Source organism: Staurois parvus, unplaced genomic scaffold, assembly GCF_062004578.1.
Source record: "Staurois parvus isolate SC_StPar_1 unplaced genomic scaffold, SC_StPar_1.0 ptg000209l, whole genome shotgun sequence".
Taxonomy (NCBI): Eukaryota; Metazoa; Chordata; class Amphibia; order Anura; family Ranidae; genus Staurois; species Staurois parvus.
The window spans coordinates 626,219-650,548 of record NW_028318005.1 but is presented as its reverse complement, the minus strand read 5'-3'; the positions used below and the strand labels follow the sequence as shown (position 1 = coordinate 650,548).

Sequence of the window (24,330 nt, the reverse complement as noted above, 5' to 3'; positions counted from 1 at the left end):
TTGTCACACATTTTACACAAGCACAGTGCAGTAAAGAATAGCACCTACCCAGCAATGCTATTTCATGGTTCTGACTATCCTGGACTGAAGACACCTGAAATTAGGTTGCTATGGGTTATAACATTTTGCCCAACATTATGGCTGTAAAATTTTTCACAGGTATGAACTCTGAAATTGGCTGTTTGCCTAAAGTTCTACTTCAGTAACACACAGCAAAAATGTTGGGTACAAAAACACAAACAACTAATGCAGGTGCAGTGTGCAAAGTCCTTCCAATATAATGAAGTTCAAATGCATGCATGCAATACCATAGCAATTGAAATTACCAATAACTCAGATCCTTACATGTTTTTTTGTCCATGATCTAAAGGCTCCATTCAGTATTTTGGCCCCTAGGACAAGATGCGGTACTGGCTGCTTCCCCGCCTTGTGTAATACTAAAGTAAAAAAATACTCATAATTAATACAATAGCTTCTTCTTTGCCAACATGGAAGTCATACATTGAAGTCTATTTTATTATGAGCCCTTTTATTCTGGAATTAAAGAATATGTAACCCAAACATTCCATAAGTTGTACGGTAAAGTATCTGGCTCTCTTTGTATTGCTTCCTTTGTGTGAATTTCCCATCCCTATGCTTTCCTATTAAAAACTGACAACACTAGGCATGAGAGCGCAGCAAGGACGGCTCTCTAGCTGTGCTGGGAAGACAATATGCTCTCCTCCAATGATCAGACATATGTTAACAAGCTCTCCACCTCCACCCCCTCCCCCAAACATCCATTCATTGGGAAGGTAGGTATACTGCTGTTTCTCCTCTTCCAGCTCCTTATGTAGCTGAGAAGAGAGGGTATGTGATCACTTATTAAAAAAAAGGGGGGTATTTACAATGGTTTTTTTTTATATCTATAAACAAGTGTTTTACCTTTCATTTCTATCCTAAACTGAATGGATTGTTTTACAAGGAGAAGGTTCACATATACTTTAAATACGATGCAATCTCACTTTGACAAGGTGTCAGCTTTGGTGACAAACAGTAATTGCAGCAAAATAACATAAACATTTTATGTTTTAAGAGCATATATTGCCAAGACAGGTTTTTTGTTTTGTTTTGGATAGGGTGAGGAGTGGTTACATTGCCTGTAATTTTTATTTTTTGCTGTCTGTGTCTTTGCTGTCTGAAAAGACAGGACAAAAAGGGATATTTATATTCATGAAATGTGGCTATATTTATATAGTATTATTTATACATGTTTCTATTATCTTTTTTCATTTTATAGCGTATATATATATATATATATGGTCTTGAATGAATTTATTAGGAAAATTAATTTTTTGTGTGTGCAAATTACCAAATCTTGTTTGCAATCAATGGCTCACATTATTTTGTAGTATAGTGTCATAGAAAATATTGATTCTGAAAGGAAAGGAAAGGTTTTCTAACAAATCTATTGGGGTGTACTTATTTATTTATGCTAAACAGTGTGTGTGTGTGTACAGTATCTCACAATAGTGAGTACACCCCTCATATTTTTGTAAATATTTTATTATATCTTTTCATGTGACAACACTGAAGAAATTACACTTTGCTACAATGTGACGTAGTGAGTGTACAGCTTGTATAACAGTGTAAATTTGCTGTCCCCTCAAAATAACTCAACACACAGCCATTAATGTCTAAACTGCTGGCAACAAAAGTGAGTACACTCCTAAGTGAAAATGTCCAAATTGGGCCCAATTAGCCATTCTCCCTCTCTGTGTCATGTGACTCGTTAGTGTTACAAGGTCTCAGGTGTGAATGGGGAGCAGGTGTGTTAAATTTGGTGTTTGGCCAAATCCCCCCCACCCCCACCCCCCGCTCGTTAAGTATTCATAATTCCATTGTTGCCCAATCGTTGATGCTTCGGTGCCGATATAAACTTAAATTAAATTTGGTCTCCTCTGTCTCCCCAGGTGCATCATTTTTTGCTGAACCACAGTTTATTACGCCATTTTCCTCTCCACAGGTGTTCCGTTGGTGGTACTTTATCAGGTTATCTGACTTTCAAAGAGGAGGATCTTATATCACCTTTGAGATGCTGCACATACTTTTTGATATTCCACTTCGTGAGTACTGTCGTTATCGACAGATTAGACATTTTTATAGTTCACATTTTGGCCTTATACCTTCATCTCCGATTTTGTTCTTCAAACGCATTAGCCGTGACTCTCCTAGGGGCAAGGGTCTTATCTCTGATTTGTATCACCAATTCCTGGTTAGTTACTTTCCCACACCCCCTCTATATAGACAAAAATGGGAAGCGGATAGTGGTATCACCTTTTCGGATGAGGATTGGGATTCCATGGTAAATAACATACGTATGAGCTCTAGTTCTCTCTCTGTCCGTGAGACAGCCCTCAAGGTATTAACCAGATGGTATTATACCCCATCTAGACTACACACCCTGTATCCACGGACATCCCACCTATGCTTCCAGGGCTGTGGCCTTACCGGTACTCTGGTGCATACATTCTGGGCTTGCCCAATCCTCTCCTTGGTTTGGCGCAAGATCTTTGAGGTAGCTTCTGCACTTGTGGGTGCCCTGATATATCTGACTATGTAGTCCTGCCTATTGGGAGCTCGTATCCCGGGGGTTCAGACTGAGGTTATGAGGCTAATCCATACTATTTGTATATCCACCCTGTGGGCTATCGCCCTACACTGGAAATCTATCACAGTACCATTGGCCTCTGTTCTACATAGAGTTGATGCTGTGATGCTCATGGAAAGAATTCACTATACTTTACTGGACAAGATGCACTCCTTTGATGGAAAATGGGAAATTTGGAAAACTCATAGACATTTACTACATGACTAAGGGCATTCCATGTTTGGGTAGATGGACTTGCTCTGTTGGTGGATGTATAACTCTGCCTACCTCTTTATTTATATTGCTCATGTACTTAAACTCTATTCTCTCTTCTTCTTTTCTCTTCACTTTTTCTTTACTCTATATGATTGTGCCTTTTTGAAATGTACAATTCCATTGTGCCTTGTTGCTGTTTTACACACGGTTTGATGCTGTAATGTCATTTTACAGTCTATTTCTTGAAAAATAAAATCGTTTGTAAGCAAAAAAAAATGTGGTGTTTGGTGTCGACCATGGCAGTCAGGATGCCACTGTCTAGCCTGTAGAGGTCTGTGCGTTCCTCCATGGATATGCTTCCCCAGACCATCACAGACCCACCACCAAAACAGTCATGCTGAACAATGTGTTAGGCACCATAACATTCTCCACGGCTTCTCCAGACCCTTTCACATCTGTCACGTGCTCAGGGTGAACCTGCTCTCATCTGTGAAAAGCACAGGGCGGCAGTGGTGGACCTGCCAATTCTGGTGTTCAATGGCAAATGCCAATCGAGCTCTATGGTGCCCGGCAGTCAGCACAGGGCCCACTAGAGGACGTCGGGCCCTCAGGCCACCCTCATGAAGTCTGTTTCTGATTGTTTGGTCTTCTGGAGGTCATTTTGTAGGGCTCCGGCAGTGCTCATCCTGTTTCTCCTTGCACAAAGGAGCAGATACCAGTTCTGCTGATGGGTCAAGGACCTTCTACGGCTCTGTCCAGCTCTCCTAAGGTAACTTCCTGTCTCCTGTAATCTCCTCCATGCTCTTGAGACTGTGCTGGGAGACACAGCAAACCTTCTGTCAATGGCAAGTATTGATGTGTCATCCTTGAGGAGTTGGACTGCCTGTCCAACCTCTGTAGGGTTTAGGAACCGCCTCATGCTACCACTAGTGACACTGACCCTAGCCAAATGCAAAACTAGTGAAAAACAGTCAGAAAAGATGAGTAGGGAAAAAAATGTCATGTAAAACCATTCCTGTTTTGGGGGTCATCTCATTGTTGCCCATCTAGTGCACCTGCTGTTAATTTCAAACACCAAATCAGCTGAAACTGATTAACAACCTCCTCTGCTACTTAACTGACCAGATCAATATCTCAGGAGTTTAAATGACTTGATGATATACTCTGATTAAAAAGTGTTTGTTTCATTTTTTTAAACAGCCTATATATATTGCTATATGTAACTTCTATCCATCCTTTGTTTTGTTTGCTAGCCCTAATAACGGGGGAGTCTATGCCTCCGAAAAATTTTGACTTAATGTACATGTTACTAATTTTTATTAAATGTCTATGACCCATACTTTAGAAGTTGTACTTCTCTGGACACCGAGCGCTCCTTCCTTTTTACATGCAGCAATGACTGTAAGGTTGCACAGAAAAGGTAGCAGCCTAACCCCCAAGAGGGCCCATCCCCGCCATCCACCACCGGGCGCTGTCCAGCAGAAGGCATTCTTTCCTATCTGCCCACACAAATACTCACCCAGGACCAGTGACTAATCCATTCAGTCAAGCATGGTCTCCAACAAAAGGCAGATGGTAAAGATACTGTAAATCACAATATTCCAACATTTCAAAAGGTAACCAATATATTTGTGCCCCCTGCGCTGTCATGAAAAATAAATAGTCCTGTTTCACAAACAAGCATTTCATTTAGAAAAAACTGCATGAATTGGTTGTTTTGTGACTGTGGTACACACTGTATGTTTAAATTTAAAGGATAAGTTCACCTTTGGGAACCTGTTAGACGTTCCTCCCATTTTTAGGGTGGAACATGTAACATGTTCCCAATGCTGCAGCCACCACCTGATCCCCCCCCCCTTTCCCAGAAGTACATGGAGAAGTTCTCTGTATTAGCTGTCACTTTTTAACAGCACCGCCCACACAGCCACGCCATTCATTCATAGTGTTCTGTGAATGAATGAACTACAAGTCCTGACAGCCTGTAGTTCTCAATGAACTACCACGGCAGTGTGAAGAATTGTGGTAGTTCATTGAATCTTCCTGTCAATTTCTCTGCTTGCCCGTACATCCTGTATGGGCAAGCAGATATACTAACAGGTCTGCAGGAGACCTGCATGGCGCCAGTGATCTGCTGATCGCTGGTGCAATGCTCTACAGGCTTCTGCAAACAAAAATAATAAAATGCCTCTTTATTTACCTGCAAAAAAAATGTGCATTTATCATTTTTGGGCAAAAGGTGAACTTATCCTTTATTGGCAGGAAACTGTATTTTTTTTATTCTGCCAGTATTTTTAGTTGTTTTTATTATTGTTTATTTTTACATGTTATTTTATTCCTAAAAATACAAAAAGACATTTTACATAAACTGAAATAGCATATAAGTACTAACATGACATAGAGAACGTTGTGCAAGGTGTAATAAACTCCATTAAAACCAAAGACCTATGTGCATTATATTATTTGATCCCATTGTCTAAACTCTTCTTGTTGTTTCTGGTGCTGAACCTCATAGTGGGCAGAGAAAAAAAAACAGAAATGGCAAAACCATTACAGGCAAACACGTTGAAGGACAAAACAATGGTTTGACTTTGCTAGACCTTGAGAGGTAAGAAATCCGTTTAGTTCTTATTAAAAAGCTTTCCATTAAAAGCTTTTGCCTATAGCTGTTCCATTTTCCCTTTTTTCCAGTGTTTTTTTTTTTTATATTTAAAAAAGAATAAGAGGCCACATACTGTTTGCTTTGGAAACTCATCTTTATGGCAACTCTCAACCTAACAAATAAGGATTTATTTTTTTTTAAAGAGGAAAAAACACTCTTTACTTATGACCTACTTGCACATCCTATTTGTGATGAAAAACCTCGCACAACATTTCAGATACAAATTTAAATACAGTGTAAAAATGTGCACTGGTAAAAAAAGTTCCAAATGGGCTGTTGACACACATAGTTAGCTTTTCCTCTAAAGTGCACATTATTTTGTATTTATAACAAATATATGTCACTGTGTCTGTGCAAAGAATGTTAGCCAAAAAATGTTTTTGGTCTCTTAGTAAAGTCTGGCTTTATTGCATGGTTCAGAGTCCTGGGGGACACAAATATATGGAGCACACCAAGGAGTCTATGAGTCCATATGCCACCATCTACAGCAGTTCAAGGTGGTCTAAAGAGAACCTGTGCTTTGCCTATGTAGGGTGACGGCAACTAGTTTGCTTTAAAGGACAACTATATGTTTGTACAGTTTTTCTGTTATACGTTTCCCATACCCACCTGAGATTTTCCCATTAGATGAAAAATTTACCTTCAATCGCAATATAGCAATCTTCACCATGTGGTTCTTCTTGGAGCTGCAGTCTTTTTTCGGAAAATGGCCAGTTCATATTGTGCTGCTGTCCCAATTTGTTTCTATGGGAAAGCTATAATTATCGTCGCCTTAAGCAGTTTCTCAGGGTATGGCTGTTCCTTAGCAGAGTATGGCCGTTCCCTAGCAGCATATACTCACCTATCTTTTGCCACTATATTCAACTACTAGGAGTAAAGGAAGACAGCCCTATGCAAGCTCAAGTCGGAGCTCTAGTCAGAACTTGCACTGAGCTGGAGACTCCCTCCCAGCCATCATGTGACAATAATGGGCCAATCCTGCTAATGGTACTACAATGCAAGATTTTCAATTAAGGATTCCATATTTATGCATATATGTACAGTACATATGAACAAACCGCAGATAAATTGCTTTCTTTTAAATCTTTTCCGCTCCTCACAAGTCCCCAAACCTGGATGCAAGTCCAAACTCTGACAGGCTAGACGACCTCATGGCGCCAAGGATGAAAGTGTCCTGGCAGAGCAGAATGTGATATCACTTCCAGTTTTTGATAAGAGCCAAGTTTGAGTGTGCCCTTTTTGCTGGGTTGTCAACGCCAATCACAACAATTACAGTAAAATCAACTCAATACGTGTACAACAAGAGTTGATTGTTTTCACATCCCCAGGAATACTATCATCCCTTCAAATCAATGTAAAAAAGAAAAAATATATGCGGATTGGGATTTTACAGGCGTCCAGACTGTTAATTCGCAAAAAATACAATTTTTATTGTCACATATTATAGCACAACTATTAAAAATGACATAGACAAATGTTAAAATGACAAGTGATAACATGTGATGTGATTGCATGTTGTTCTGCATTTCAAGACACTCTCTTCTTCAGGAAAACAGAGAGGGTACCGAAGAACCCAAGGGATCACTAGGGGAACAACCAACTCACTACCATGTAACAGGTCCGGGGACATCTTGCTTGACAGGATCACAGGCACCACTCTTCGCAGATATTGAAGTTGTTCAACCATAAAAAGGTGGTAGCCTGGGTAAGATATGAAAGCCCAAAGATGTGCCCCAAAGAAGTGCAGCAAATTGCAAGGATAAATACCCATAGATTATATTACTGCCTCTGTCAGATACCAAAGAATCATCAGACATCCTCAAGGTTGAACAGCTTCAATATCTGTAAAGAGCAGTGCCTGAAGAGTGTCTTGATTTGCGTTGGATTATGAGAATACTATACCCAATGAATAAATACCACACTGAAGTTTTATTTGCCCCCCCCCCTCTGCTAAAAACAGTATCACTGAGTCAAGAAGAAAGAGGAAATTTTCCAAAATGGAAAAAAACAGCAAGAAAAGCCAGTCACAGGTTCTAGCCCTTTCATGACCTATCCATAAGCAAAGTGAAAAAATGTTTGGCTGCAGCAGGTAACAGACATATACAACATGCATGGAGCAATAAGAGGACAGTGGCACAAAAAAGGGCTTTGGGCACTGTAAAATAAAGCTCAGGGAAACTTGTAGATGTAAAATGTAAAGTACCTTTGAACTTCTCAAGAAGGTGTCTTCCCACGTACCAACACGCTGTCTCATAATTTGGGAACTGGGTGAGGCTGACGATCTTTAATCTTTTTTCAACTTCATATGCTCTGTAGATTCAATGATTAAGACACAAGTAATTAATACACATTAATGGCAGGATGGCAAAGCTCGATGTGCTAATGATGTTCCCTACTGTAATTACATGATATAAGCAGAGATGATTTAAAGGGAACCTGTGCCCAGGCTATGCACATTAAAGTACTTAAATATTCTGAAAAAAACAATACAAGTCGTTGAAAAAAAAACACTTATTCACCGCTGTAGCTGTACGAATTATGGAGAAATTAATCTTCAAATGTCAAAACACAGAGATTTCACATTTCTTCTCCTTCTGTTTTCTAAGGCAGCATGTCCTCTATTGTTAAACAAACACCAGACAAAGCAAGCTGCTAGAAACTGATTGAAATTGAATTGGGCCTTTGCTGTAACCTTTGAGGATACATTTTTTCAAAGATCCTTTACTGCTTGTCACATGTGAAAATGTTATTGTCCATATTCTGAGCAAAGGTGCATTATAAAGTAGAACTATTGGGTACACTTTTTTTCACTTAAGATAGAGTAAGGGAGGGTCATAACCCGTCAGATTTTTTTCGCCATCTGTGTCCCATTGCGGAGATTTCCCTTCACTTCCTGTCCCAAAGCCCAACAGGAAGTGAGAAGAAATCACCAGAACTAGTGTCCCCATTGGAAAATTTCCCCTCTATTACTTTATTGGGGACAGCCCAAAACACTGATTGGCACTGATAGGAGGCACTGACTGGCACTGATAGGCTGCACTGACTGGCACTGATAGGTGGCACTGCTTGGCAGCTCTGATAGGTGGCACTGACTGGCATTGATAGGTGACACTGACTGGCACTGATAGGTGACACTGAAAGGCAGCTCAGATGGGCACTGATATGTGGCATTGATGGGCACTGATATGTGGCATTGATGTGCACTGGTAGGCACTGATATGCGGCATTGATGTGGCACTGGCAGGTGGCATTGATGAGCACAGACAGCTGGCATTGATGGACACTGACAGGTGGCACTGCTGGGGCTACATTGATCATCAGGGCTTACTGATCATATGACATCCTCCCAGAACGACAGAACCGCCTTGCGCCAGTCATTACTTTATATGGCAGGCGGGAGGCGGTTAAAGGGATGGCTGTGTGGGAAAGAAGGGGGTTAAAGTCAGATAAAGCCACACAAGTAGAAAGGACAGACCATATATTCCCTACTGACAGGTGAACCTGTACATAGCCCATGCAGGATAAAGTAACAGATTTAGTTTAACGCCTCTATCCCTGGCAGCACATACTTGTCTGCAATTCATTTCCTCTTCACTTACATGGGTGAGAGAGGAAAGTCCTGTACAAGGTCTAAGTAGCTCTAGCCAGAGCACTATTCCTGATGGTTGAATAGAGCTTCAGGGAAGGAAGGCATTAAAGCAAACCTTTTACTTTTCCCTGCAAAAAAGTTCACAACAAGGACATGGAAAACAACAGGGACTACTGTAGAAGGGGCGTTCAAGCATGGAAAATGCATGCTTGATAATACAAGGGGAGCTCAAATCAAACCGGGGCTTTTCCGGGTATAAAAGGGGATGCTAGCGTGGTGGTACTACATGTACAGTTGCAAGAAAAAGTATGTGAACCCCTTGGGATTACGTGGAGTTTTGCATGAATTGGGCATAAAATGTGCTCTGAACGTTATCTAAGTCACAACAATAGAAGAACACAGTCTGCTGAACATAATACTACACAAACATTAGATGTTGCCATGGTTTAATTGCACATAACATGTAAACATTCACAGTGCAGGGAGGAAAAAGTATGTGAGGCCCTAGCCTAATGACTTCTCCCAGAGCTAATTGGAGCCAGGAGTGAGCCAACCTTGACTCCAATCAGTGTGATGCTATTGGATGTGTTGCTGACAGCTGTCCTGCCCTTAAAAAACACACACCTGTTTTGGGTTTACTGGTTTCATGAAGCACTGTCTGATGTGAACCATGCCTCGCAGAAAAGAGCTCTCAGAAGACCTACGATCAAGAATTGTTGACTTGCGTGAAGCTGGAAAGGGTTACAAAAGTATCTCCAAAAGCCTTGATGTTCATGTGTCCACGGTAAGACAGACTGTCTACAAATGGAGAAAGTTTAGCACTGTTGCTACTCTCCCTAGGCGTGGTCGTCCTATAAAAATGACTGCAAGAGCACAGCGCAGAATGCTGCATGAGGTAAACAAGAATCCCAGAGTGTCAGCTAAAGACCTACAGAAATCTCTGGCACATGCTAACATTTTTGTTGACACATCTACAATAAGGAAAACATTAAACAAGAATGGAGTACATGGGAGGACACCACGGAGGAAGCCATTGCTGTCCAAAAAGAATATTGCAGCACGTTTGAAGTTTGCAAAAGAGCACCTGGATGTTCCACAGCACTACTGGCAAAATATACTGCGGACAGATGAAACCAAGATTGAGTTGTTTGGGAAGAACACACAACACTATGTGTGGAGAAAAAAGGCACAGCAAACCAACATCAAAACCTCATCCCCACTGTAAAACATGGCAGAGGGAGCATCATGGTTTGGGGCTGCTTTGCTGCCTCAGGGCCTGGACGAATTGTTGTCATTGATGGGAAAATGAATTCCAGAGTTTATCCAGACATTTTGCAGGAAAACGTACGACCATCTGTCTGCTAACTGAAGCTCCGCAGAGGATGGGTGATGCAACAGGACAATGACCCAAAGCATACAAGTAATTCAACAAAACAATGGCTGCAACAACACAGAATACGCCTTCTGGAGTGGCCCAGTCAGAGTCCTGACCTCAACCCAATTGAAATGCTGTAGCATGACCTTAAGAGAGCGATTCACATCAGACATCCCAAGAATATTGCTACACTGAAACAGTTTTGTGAAGAAGAGTGGTCCAAAATTACTCCAGATCATTATGCAGGTCTGATCTGCAACTACAGGAAACGTTTGGTTGAGGTTATTGCTGCCAAAGGAGGGTCAACCAGTTATTAAGTCCAAAGGTTCACATACTTTTTCCTCCCTGCACTGTGAATGTTTACATGTTATGTGCAATTAAACCATGGCAACATCTAATGTTTGTGTAGTATTATGTTCAGCAAACTGTGTTCTTCTATTGTTGTGACTTAGATGACGTTCAGAGCACATTTTATGCCCAATTCATGCAAAACTCCACATAATCCCAAGGGGTTCACATACTTTTTCTTGCAACTGTAGCAGTAAGTGGCAAATGTGTCCTATTACTGATATGCGCCACACATGTTGCGGGCCAGTCCAGAGACTGTTAATCAAGCTGGCAGACAACAATGTTAGTCACATTGTTCACATGGGCCTACTACATCCGTGTGGGGTCCGTGGTTACATGCACAGGTGTTCAGTGCATCCTCATTCTGGTAGTCCCATTCATGTCATTTGGCACACAGTGGCTGCACTGGCAGATGCTGCTTCCATTTTGACATCTATATAGGTGCGGGTGCACAGCCCAGAATGCAGTGTGTGTTTGGGGCCCTATGCCCGCACCCACCCAGATGTCAAATTGAGAGCAGTGGCTGTGTCCGAGTAGCCGCTGCATCCCAATAGACATGAATGGGACTGCCAGCATGGGGAAGCACGGAGCATAGTTGTACGCTGTATTTTATTTTTTCAAATGTCTATATATTAACCATGTTTTTTCATAGACTAATTTAAGTGATTGTAAATGTTAAATCTTTTTTTTTTAATAATAATAAACACATCATACTTACCTGCTTTGTACAATGGTTTTTCACAGAGCAGTCCTGACCATCCTCTTTTGGGATCCCCCACCAGCGCTCCTGGCTCCTGCCGTGTGCCCCCATAGCAAAATGTTTGCTATGGGGGTACTCGTATGGGCTCGATCCCGAGCTGTGGTCTGTGTATCCACTCTCTCCTCACCTGCTGTGATTGACAGCAGCGAGAGCCAATAGTTTCTGCTGCTGCCTCCATGTCCATGAGGAGAGAGAGAGGATAGAGATTAGGCTCAGGTAAGAATTTAGGGGCTGGGGATCCTATTCAGAGAAGGTGTTTTATCTTAATGCAGGAAAAAAAAAGGTAAAAAAAAAGAAAAACCTTCTACAACCACTTTAAGGAATAACTATGAATTATTATTCCAACATTATGATAGCAGTGCAATGCTTCAACATGTGTTTGCAAAAGTGTTCAATTCGCACCTCTGTTTTTATCAAAATATTTGAACGAACTTTAAATTCATCTCCCTTTTAGCAGCTCGAATGGATGAGTCCTAAGAATTCAGTTTTGTGCACTTTCACTGAACCGTCTCTCCCACATGCACCTCCCTAGCCAGTTATGCATTAATGAGCTGCTCCCAAAGATATCCTATTGCTCTGAAAGAACCATATGAAGGCTACAAACTAAATGCTTGTTTTTTTTTCCCAACTTTCTTTAATGTGCACCTGATGTAATACTATGTGCAGCATTGCGTTACGACAGATTGCTGTGCATTGTAATACTCTGAAATAAAATGTATGCCTGTAATGTTTCATTGCAATTCACACCAACAGGTTCTACACAAAGCAAGGTTCTTTGCGTTGTCTCTGTGTTGGGTTGTGTTGGTATGAACAAGTCCTACCTTTAAAAGTAACAAGTCCTGTTTTAACATTTCTTAGTAAATCAGGCCACAGATGATCCATTAATTAGTTTACAAATTAGTTAATGGATCAAAGACAACAATAGCTCTAAGCACACCAGAAGAGTTGGTTAAGGTGCAGATCCCAGCAAAGTGTGATGGACAATCCATACACTCAAGGACAGCCTTCAACTTTACAAATTTATTTTTTTGGAAAACATTCTTAGATTCAGAACAAAAGCTCACAAATGGTCAGGTTATGGAGGACAAAAGGAAGACCATTACCTCATCTGCATTTCCACGCTGAGGCTGTGCAAGAAGTGCCCAGAAAATGCTAAGCAATCCATTGGTGTGAGTGTTGCGTAGATCCAACCTGGAAATATATGAGAGAGCTGATAAATATCTTAGGAATAAACACTCTAAAGTTTATTTACTAAAACTAGAGAATGCTAAATCTGGTGCAACTTTGCATAGAAACCAATCAGCTTCAGGTTTTATTGCAAAATTGAAGTTAGAAGCTAACTGGCTACAGCTGCACCAGATTCTGAGGGCTCCAGTTTTAGTAGACCTACCCCTCTGCATTTGTATTGGTTTATGCTCCATTACTGTGGAAGATGGCAGTAGATGTGGATTCAGCTGTAGCCTTCCCGGCAAAAGTTTAAAAAATTAAAGATTTAACCTATACCGACACTTTTAGTTTTCCTCTTCTACAGAATTGTTTTTTCATTTGCTTTGTTATTAGTTTTAGCATGTGTATGAGATAACAACAATTATGACTAGGGTGCCAAACTAGTCAAAGACATGCAGGGGTCAGCGAAGCCCCACAACAGCCTTTATAAAGTAATCATAGTCTGTCTGTTTATTTTTTTCAGTCTAAACTCTTTCCTGCTCACTATATGTTCATCAATGTTCCCCAAAAGGATTCCCCTGCTGTTGGCTCTCAATACCAGCTGTCACTGACAGCTTGGGTACCCACTGATAAGCAGGAACCAATCAGAGAAGTTCCCAATCAACTGATCACTATAAGACACCATGTACACGGGTCACTTCTGAACGATGGAAACTGACTGCTGGAAAATGTAGGTTAAAAAACGTCTGTTTAGCTGCCTTTGCATATCGCGTGTATGCGTGTTTATGAGCGTTTGCGTTTAGAAGCGTTTTTTAAAGATAACCTCAGGAGACCTTCCAAAATGCCCAGAATGCACTGAAAAACAGTAAAAAATAAACTATTTCAGACATTTTGAGAGAAATAGAGCAGTATTTGTTGTGATTAGCTGTCTTTTTTTTGTGGTGTTTAGATGTGTTCCAGCTCATTTATGTGCAGAAATTATTGCAGCAGTGTCTAACATATTTTCTTTCATGCAAAACCGCAAAGTATGGTGTACCAGGTCCATTTGAGTACCGGGAAAACGCTTTGCATGCATTTTTCATGATGAAAAAAGGCTCTGGGCAGCATCTGGAAATGGAAGAGTTAAAAAAAAATTTCGACCGCAAACACCTATAAACGCGATTAGCCGCGTTTAGACACGTTTAGAAGCGTTTTGCATTTGAAATGCTGATAAAATCTACTGCTGAACGCAAGTTTTCTGCCTTCAAAAAAACAACTGTAAACTTATCTGCCTGTAAAAGACTGTAAACGACGATGCGTACATGGACATATAGGAAACCATTAGGGAGAATTCAGGGACTGCTGAAAAAAACGCTGAACAGCTCCTAAATGTGAGCTTATCAGCTGCAGTGTACATGAGCCCTATCAGTTATGACATTTTCATGCTGGATGCCTCATTAAAAAAATAAGTCTTCAGATTGCAGATGAACATTTCCATCTTCAGGCTGCAGTGGAATTTCCAGTTACATAATAGTATAATTGTCAGATACAGTTACATTATTAAAAATAATTCTTAATTAAAAGTAGAAGGAAAAAACATTTTTTTTTTTTACATTTTTATTACTTTTTTTTGTAATCAAAACTATGTACCAAAGATAAGCCTTCGATTTTCTTTAAAAGATTATAAAATGTATTTGGGTATGAACAACAGTCAGAGAAACATGATCCCAGTGCACACCAGATCATCCAGAGAGAAACCTAGGCAGAAGCCTAGGGTCCTGCAGGTTTTAATAGGTTCCTAGTAACAATACTTATAAAGTGTTGATAGATCTGTTTTGCCGTTTTAACATCCAGAGGTGTGTTAAACATGACTATGACACAAGGAGCCACATCATTAACAAGCCAACCCAAGGCCTGGCAGGTCACTTCATAAGATAGTATGCACTTGATGACTGATGGGATAGTACATGTCAGAACAGACAATGCAAAGGAGGTTGTTCCCCAGCAACTACTGCAAAATTTATCAATCCTGGGGTAGGCCATGGCCCAGACAAATCATCAAAACCAAATCTAACCCTGTTTAAATGCACGACTTTTCCCAAGGTGGCAATGCAGTGTATATAATGTGTGTGCAGGACTGCCACTTGTCGGTCAAGTGAGCAACATCTCTAGATGACGTAAACCTCAGTAATGACATAGATGCAGTTATGGGTTTATAGATCACGATCGCTATACTACTGCACACAGATTCTCTGCAACACTGCTTCAGTGATTAGCTATACAGATTCCATCTTGTCCAAAAATTCCCTCTAGACCAGAGCTGCCAGAAAAAAAAGAGATAAGGACTGTCTTACCTGATGGAATGAACAGGGTCTGTCCTTGTTTGACCGTACATTTGTAACATTTGTCCACCTGATCTGCAAAGAACATCTCACAATGATTGGCAGCCGACTGCCAGCGCTCATAGAGGGAGATGTTGGCTGAAGTCGGTCTTATCAGATAAAATATCTTTTCACCCTGAAAAAAAAGATCAAAGAGTCTTGATGTATCGTTAAAAAGGAACAGTCTTTTATCCTTTATTATTTAGGACATTTACGTAAAAAAGATCTACACTTTTTTATATCCTGTGCTTATTAGTAGTCAGCTAATATAATTTGTGCCTGAATAGCAGATGTAATCTAAGTAAAATGATGACCTTTTCCTAAGGCAGCCCATAGACTATACAGTTTTCTTTCCTTCCACCCATGGTGCTCGATTCCTCCATCAACACAGTCAGTGCTGGTGGGGGAATGCCTCTCGCAGCGCTATTGTATTCCACCGGTGGGGAGCCTTCCTTGCCGGCAGAACACAGTGATCACTGCTGTCAGCTATAGCCACCAGCTGTGATCGCATGCAAGAAATCCGTCAGGCTGACTGTACTGAAGTCGATCTATGGATCAACTTCAGTACAACAAGCCTGCCCATAGATGGATTGAATTTCATCTGGTCCTTGCTGAACCGTCCAAGAGTCAATACATCTATGGTGGGCTTTACTGTTTTACAGCAGGCCAGAAGTGAGATTGTGGCCCAGGCACAATAAAAGGGTATAAATGTGAGTGAAGACTAAGTAGATTGTAATCTATCACATTTAGATCTACGTGTTAATTATATCAGCATACTTAAAAGTACACATTTTTATTCAAATATGCAAGAATAGTAAAGTGACTTTGTATAAAATAAATTTTAAAAATGTTAAATATTTTAAAACCTACTGATACATCTACAGAATGGTCTGTTAGTTTCAGCTGAAATGATATTGCATGTGTCATACACTTATTATTGGCAAATATAAAAAATAATTAATCAAACCTGAAAAAGTAAATCATTTACTGACCCTTAAAGTGTATTCAAATGCTTTTTTAAGTTTTGCCCCAGAGATGGATTTTAATATATTTATAAATCTGGAGCATTCATTAAAATAACATCTAGTGATCCTGCCATGAAGGTTCCTGTTATAGGGTGAGACTTTCCCCATCTCTTAATTTTTCTCCTGCATTGTCACCCTGTCACACACCCTTTGCAATGAAGACTAAACTTGTAACCAACACTAGTAACAAAAACACAGCAAAACTACTATTCAATAAAAGCTTTGGCACATATTTAAATACAGCAATTACAGAAGTCGAGAAACCCTCGCCAAACTGTGTCCTAAAATTAAATGATTCAGGCCTGAAATTGTAGAACATAATGTGCCGTGTTTGTTTTACATTCTGGCCTTTATCACATATGGATGGAAGCAGACATCTTTATATATCAGGCAATTAGAAATCGAAAGCTGTGTTTTTATAATTACATAAAGTGCAAGACTGTGATAACTCATTAATGCAGGACAATACAAATTGTTTAAACTATTCCTTTAACCACTAGCCTACAGGGCACTTATACCCCCTTCCTGCCCAGGCCAATTTCCAGCTTTCAGCGCTGTCACACTTTGAATGACAATTGCACGGTCATGCAACACTGTACCCATATGAAATTTTTTTTGAGACAGATAGAGCTTTCTTTTAGTGGTATTTAATCACCTCTGGGATTTTTTTTTTTTTTCTTAAACAAACCAAAAACCACTGAAAATTTTGAAAAAAAACGTTTTTTTCTTAGTTTTTGTTATACAATTTTGTAAATAAGTGATTTTTCTCCTTCATTGATGAGCGCTAATGAGGCTGCAGTGATGGGCACTGATACGCTGCACTGATGGACACGAGGAGGCACTGGTAGGTTGCACTGATGGGCATTGAGAGGCATCACTGATGGGCACTGAAAGGCAGCACTGATACATGACACTGATATATGGCACTGATAGGCAGCACTGACTGGCACTGATAGGCGGCACTGACTGGCACTGTTAGGTGGCACTGACTGGCAGCACTGATAGGTGGCACTGACTGGCACTGATGGGTGACACTGAAAGGTAGCTCAGATGGGCACTGATATGTGGCATTGATGTGCACTGATGGGCACTGGCACGTGGTACTGATGAGAACTGACAGGTGGCACTTCTGGGGCCACACTGATCATCAGGGCACACTGATCATCAGTGCCTTGATGATCAGTGTACATGTACCCTCCGCGGAAAGCCGATTACCAGCTCTCCTCTCCTCTCGAGCTGTCAGCGTGACAGCTCGAGAGGAGAGAAATGGCGATAACCGGCATTTCCGTGTTTACATGTGATCAGCTGTGATTGGACACAACTGATCACATGACCGAGCCGCCATCTTCGGCTCTTTCCGTGATCTGCTGTGTCTGAGGGACACAGCGCACCGGTGATCGCCGCGCATGGGCAGTGAGAATGGTAGGACGTCCTATGACGTCCTATCAGAACGAGAGAACCACCTTGCACCCGTCATTGTACTATAGGGCGGGCGGAAGGTGGTTAAAGAGACCCTGTCACATAAGTAAAACATTTACAGTCCGTTCACACTGAACAGTAGCTGCTGGAGAGTAAAAGACAGCGCTTTACATGTCCGGCAGATGTCTGTTACAACTATAGAAGGGGGAAGTGTGGTGTGCAATTCAGCGTATCACACTGGTCCTTTTTTTTTACACCGAACTTTATTTGAAGTATACAAAAATACACTTCACCCATGTCACTGTACAATAGTGCGATTTGCTGCACTGCTGTACAGTGACATGCAATTCTGTACCGTGTGCTGCGACAGAATGTCTGCATTTTACTGCAGCTCCAGACTGCGTTGCAGTGTGAAGTGGACACACAGAAAACAACTGTTTTCTCTGTGTCCTTGCGGCGACCAGCGTTTTACAATGCAATAAAATTCTGGCCAGCACATAGTGTGATCTGTCCCTCAAGCAAAAAGTACCAGTTTAAAAAAAAAAAAAAAAAAGAAGGAAAAAAAAAAGAATACTCACTCTCCTGCTGTTCCTGCCCCTGAAAAAAGCTAAGTTTAGTAATAATCCCCCACCCCCTAAATTCTGCTAGGACTAGTCCTGCAACTACATGGAGGTCAGGGGGAGGAACCACTGAGCACAGTGGTGGAGATAGGAAATCAACAATTCCGGAAGTGTCAGTTGTAGAAGGAAATTCAGCAGAGGATTTCTCTCCCACACAGAGTAGAGTACAGTGGAGCACACAGCAGGACAAGTATTTTACTCTTTTACAGGAAGAGCTTTTATCAGCAAATTTGTGTGTGAAACAAAATCACCTTAAAAACTTAATTCTGTGTCCCTGCCAATCCCCTTCAATACATCTTGCAAAAGAGGAGGAATGAGGGAGGTCACACACACGACGACAGCATTTGAATTTCTGGATAACCCACTGGGAATTTAAAAGTATGGGTTCACCAGATTTTTTTGTTTAATTATAAGAAGCTGGTTTTTTTTTAACCAGCCCCACAACTATCGTTAAGATTGGGACTTTCATATGTCATTGAGTGCTCAAGGAGGAATGGGGTAATCTCAGATGAGCTCTGCTCTCTGGATATTTCAATATATACTCACTTGCCACTTTATTAGGTACAGATGTTCAATTGCTTGGTAACACAAATGGCTATTCAGCCAATCACATGGCAGCAACTCAATGCATTTAGGCATGTAGATGTGGTAAAGACGATTTGCTGAAGTTCAAACCAAGCATCAGAATGGAGAAGAAAGGGGATTTAAGTGACTTTGAACATGACATGGTTGTTGATGCCAGACAGGCTGGTCTGATTATTTCAAAAACTGCTGATCTACTTGGATTTTCAAACACAACCATCTCTAGGGTTTAGAGAGAATGGTCCGAAAAACAGAAGATATCAGGTGAGCAGCAGGTGTGTGGATGAAAATGCCTTGTTTATGTCAGAGGTCAGAGGAGCATGGGCAGGCTGGTTGCTGATACATTCAAATGGTAGGGCCAAAATTTGGTATTAACTACATGAAAGCATGGATCCATCCTGCCTTGTATCAACGGTTCAGGCTGGTGGCGGTGTAATGGTGTGGGGGAAATTTTCTTGGTCTAATAAAGTGTCTGGTGAGTGTATGTCCCAGTATACTATATGGGATCACAACATGACCACATTTACAGACACCCTGATACAGTCATCTGGCATCCACATATATTTGCAAATCTAGGAAACAAAACTTGTATTTATAATCAAATCAGAATAGTGGTTTTCACTATGTTGTCTCTTCTTTCTAGAAAGGGTTGAGTGCTGGTAAATGTGTTTGTTTAATGTACTTGTAGTGAATGGATGAGCTGCTTTCTATTTATAAATTAATGAGCTGCTTGTGACTACATTCCTTTTCTAAAATTATAATGGGGTTACAGTATGCAGCCCCCGGCATACAAAGAACACTTACTGTAGTTCATGCTTGTGCTTCCTTATGCATTTAACTACTGTATGTATAGTGGAAGCAGTGTAGCTAAAAAATGGAGTTTATAAAATATCTTCTCATTCATTTTCTAACTTGTGAATATAAAACAAAATGAAAAGCTGAGTTATTATGACTTACTTTAAGCACGTGATACCAGGCCGAGGCTCCTCCGGAGTCTATGTGGAAGTCGGTGTAACTGTCCTTCACACATATCAAACAATACTTGGTCACTTTTGGTTTTGCTAGGAGAGCATCATCAGGCCAATGGTTTTCCACCCAAGAGAGCTTTTTAACTATCTCTGGAGCTTCCACAAAGTTGGACATTCTGTTGATAAAATGTACAAAATATATATGAACATTCTGGAAATGGAAAATACAGTAACAATGTCACAAAGTGTATGCAATGCATTCTTTTAATGGTCAGTACAAAGATTACATGTTAAAGAGACACTGCTACCTTGGCCATTTGGAGCAAAAAGACAATCTTAGCAAAGGGCCCCCAACCCACTGATATTCACCTGTTCCGTCCTATGCCGCAACGATAAAGTTTCCAATGGTACAGGCAGCTGTGACATCACTCCTTCCGTCAGTTTGCAATGGTACAGGCAGCTGTGACATCACTCCTTCCGTCATGTGACAGAGCTCAGGCCTAGCAATTGGTTTCTAACCCAAGAACTATTACATGGGAAGAGGTTATTTGCTCCACAATTCCAGAAGCACTGCTCTACCTGGATGCAAAGGGTATAGTTTCTGGCTGTAACCATCCCGGTGGAGCCCTGGCAAGGTGAATATCAGGGGGTCCGCTGAAAACTTTGCAAAGTCACTGTGTTCTGCAAGGTGATGGAATCTCTTTAAAGGAAACTAAAAATGGAATATGCCATTGCCAACTCTCTGTCTCTTGAACAATATACTGAAAGATAGGATGGGATCTTTTAGACTTGCAAGTGTGGTCAGATGAAATAAAACTTCAAAAGAGCTCAACAGCTCTAGCAAGATGGATCCCACACTACAAGGCTTCCCTCAATGGGCACCTAGCAGTAGCTAAAACAGAAAAAAAATGAAATACAGAAAGGAGTGCCAGATCCAAGCAGGAAAAAAAATTAATAAAAAAACAGCCAATGCAATGCCCCCCGAAACACGCTTTTTATATGACCTTTTTTTTATCAACAGTTAAAATTATCTTGCACTCTTTTATCCAATTTTGGGCTGGCATTCCTTTCTGTATTTCTGTTTTTTTCTGTCTCTGCCTTCAAAATTATTGGTGGAACAAACACATGCAAGTAGTCAGAACTTCAGAGCAGCCTAAATACATGACAGCCAGTCAAGGAAGGAATGGTGAGCAATTGCCTTAATATTTAGGATCTCCCAAGTGTAAGTGGTCCAGTAGATATTCAAAAAACCTTTGTTTTGGACAGGGTGCGCAACTTGGGAGACTGTTAAAACAATAGATTTAGGACCGCAGTTTACATAGGAACCTTGGCAAGGGACTGTGGCTTTCACAGTTATCTGCAAATATGTGCAACTAAAAACTCTGGTTTAACATGAACTGTTAGGGCTATTTTGGTTTTATTGCAGGTTGGCTGGTAAGTGTGCTGGGAAATATTTGTCTGTGATCTGCAAAGCCCCTTCCATGTGCACCTTACTGTAAAAGCTAGTTATAGATTTGAGTGGTTGCCACTTATCTGTACAGCTTGTGGGCTGAATTTGATGTGAGGACACATTGGATAACTTCACCTGCCATTGTGATTTTGCTGGGTGTCCAATGTGTCCTTGTGCCTTTAAGGAGGGATTGGGCTACTTCCAGGCAAACCTGCCCTTAAAGTAGAACTATAGGCAAAACGTGGATAAATGAGGAATCAGCGAGCGCTTATAACAAAAAAAGCAGCTGTACACTAAAAGGAAACCATAAAACCTTCAAAAAGACATATATAAAATTGTGCAGCACTACAATAATACAACAAATCATATGATGAATGATATACTGATATGTGTCAATTAAAATAATCAATGAATAATAATCCTAAAATATTAGAGTCCATAGATAAGATATAAATATAATTGAGGCCCAAGGTGACACAGTTATTCCCGGTAGTGTATCAATCAGCAAAAAGTTATGTGAGTGGCAACAAATAGATAAAATGCGCACTCACTAGATGCGCAAAGATAATGTTCAATGTATTAATCAATGGAGGTCTGCCCGAAATCCCTCATTAAGGTAGTGCAGGAAAACAGCCCAGGAAAGGTGTGAAGTCCCCTTTAAGGACCTGTGTGCAGCCTCTTCTGGATACAGGGATGGTCACCAGGGGGAGCTCTGGGTGATTTAAAAGCTCACCAAAGAGCAGCAAAGGGAAATGCCCATAGTGTAGTAAATTTAATTCAAGTTTATTATAAAAGAGGAGTCTGCACGCCTTGACGTATTTTATATAGGAAAAACTTGTTTTTTTCATTTTGGATAAAGCAAGGGAGGGTTATAACCCGTCAGATTTTTTTTACACCATCTGTTTGCTATAGGGAAGATTTCCCTTCACTTCCAGTTCCAGCCAAACAGGAGTGAAAGGAAATCCCTGAAAATTAAGGAAATCCCTTGGGAAAGCCCAGATCACCAGAATTAGTGTCCCTATTCAAAGCTTTCCCCTCTATTACTTTTCTCGGAACAACCAAAAATTTGGGATTTTCCTTTACTTTCAATAATGATGATGATGATAAACAGGGCAAATAGAGATGCTGAATCTCCTTAATGGGGGCACAGGCAGCAATACAAAATGACAGGGGTTCTAATCCCTCTGCACTCTATCCAAAATAACTGAATTTATCCATTTGAATATGTGCTCCAACCTGGAGACTCTCAGAACTAGAGAGTTAGAACCACAGTAAACAGAAGAGCCATGGCGAGGCACTGCGGTTTTCACATATATTTGCAAATGTATGCAACTAAATCTTCTGTTTTACTATGAACTGTTAGACCAGTGGTTCTCAACCTGTGAGTCGCGACCCTTTTGGGGGTCGAACGACCCTTTCACAGGGGTCGCCTAAGACCATCGGAAAACACATATTTCCGATGTGTACAGAGCAGCTACTGTGTAGAAAGCAGCTGCTGTGTTGAAAGCAGCTACTGTGTTGAAAGCAGCTACTGTGTTGAAAGCAGCTACTGTGCTGAAAGCAGCCATATTGAAGGTAAAACGACACATGAATTATAATTACTGGGTAAAGAATTTTATAGTTGGGGGGTCACCATAACATGAGGGACTGTATTAAAGGGTCACGGCATTAGGAAGGTTGAGAACCACTGTGTTAGACAGAGCTATTCAATTTTGATCTCATGCATATTTCTGTATTTCTGTTTTTTTTCTGTCTCTGGCTTCAAAATTATTGGTTGGTGGAAAAAACACACGCAAGTAAAGTTGGAACTTCAGAGCAACATAAATACGACAGTCATTCCAGGAAAGAACAGTGAGCAGTTGTAGTCTTAATGTTCAGGATCTCCCAAGTTTAAATAGTCCAGTTGAAATCCAGCATAAATCCTTTGTTTAGGACAGGGTATGTAACTTGGAGACTCTCAAAACTACAGAGTTAGGGCTGCAGTATTAAGGGGAGCCTTCGGACAGGCATTGCGACTTTCACATATATTTGCAAGTGTGTGCAACAAAAACCTCTGTTTTAATATGAGCAGTTAGACAGAGCTATTTTGGTTTTATTGTAGGCTAGCTGGTAATTATGCTGGGAAATTTTTTGTTGTTTGTAATGTGTAAAGGGTACCAATCACTTCTTGTATAATCAATGGGAGAGGAAGTGAGGATAAATCTATCCAACACACACAATAATAGAAACACTTTTTTATGGTAGAGTGGAGAAGGGTTTGAAACTTTGCCAGGTTTTTACTACTGCTTGTGTGTGGCTTGGTGAACAAACAGAGGGAAAGGGAAATATCTCCAGTAAGGGCACAGCAAAAAAGAAAAAAAAACAGATTCTAAACTTATTCCATTTGAAAATAAATGTCTGGAGCCTAAATCACAATGCATGGGATATTCCTTTAATAGGTCTATGAATCATCAAACTCTTCAACCTGCCTATTGCTAATACAAGATCCCTTGGTTGCTTCTCATAACCAGTCCTATCTACCATTACCACATTTTCACTTCTTAGATATTTTGTTGGTAATAGGTTTGTTATCCACAGATGCAAAATAATGAAAACACTGAAAGGGAAAAATCAAATGAATTAGAGAAGAACAGAGAATTTATTAAAAAAATGGTAAGAGAGAAGTATAAGGAGGACAATAAAAGGGACCAGGGGGAAAAGGGGAACACAATGAGACAGTGGGTGAACTACAAAGGCACAATAATGAGAAAAGATAAAGGTAACAGACAAAGAAAAAATGTTTTTAAAAAAAATCCTTTTTTTCCCCCTATCTGCTTCTGTTTCAGAGGTATTACAAACACTCATTCCCTATGGACATCAAAATGAGAGTTAAATGGAAAACTCTGCATGGAGGATTTGGTCATTGCAGAGCCTATCAAGCAGTAAAGCAGAGTAGCATGTCTATTATAGTTGTTAATGAATTATCTGTCTAACACAGGCAAATTGTCGAGATCAGTGAGACTCCAGAGATTTTTGACAAGTGACAGATATGTTTGACAGTGATAAATATGTTAATACTGTTATTTGGGTTGCAGCATGAAAACATTCTACAAATAAGATATTAGTATATTTGGTGATCAGTATGGCAATTATGATTCTAAGCATTTCATCTGTTTATAAGGTG

The 24,330-nt window shown here is 40.5% G+C and overlaps 1 protein-coding gene across 5 annotated transcripts in view; it reads right to left on the bottom strand.

The window, feature by feature from the left end:
* PHF2 (PHD finger protein 2) overlaps nucleotides 1-24,330 on the bottom strand; it is a 412,799-nt gene that overhangs the window by 97,948 nt on the left and 290,521 nt on the right. For all 5 annotated transcript variants that reach the window (XM_089678677.1, XM_089678680.1, XM_089678679.1 and 2 more), the window contains exons 6-10: nucleotides 19,707-19,893; nucleotides 15,077-15,239; nucleotides 12,680-12,767; nucleotides 7,708-7,814; nucleotides 346-437 (exon numbers count right to left, since the gene is read on the bottom strand). In XM_089678677.1, coding sequence (XP_089534803.1) covers nucleotides 346-437; nucleotides 7,708-7,814; nucleotides 12,680-12,767; nucleotides 15,077-15,239; nucleotides 19,707-19,893 — 637 coding nt within the window. The remainder of the gene's footprint in view (nucleotides 1-345; nucleotides 438-7,707; nucleotides 7,815-12,679; nucleotides 12,768-15,076; nucleotides 15,240-19,706; nucleotides 19,894-24,330) is intronic.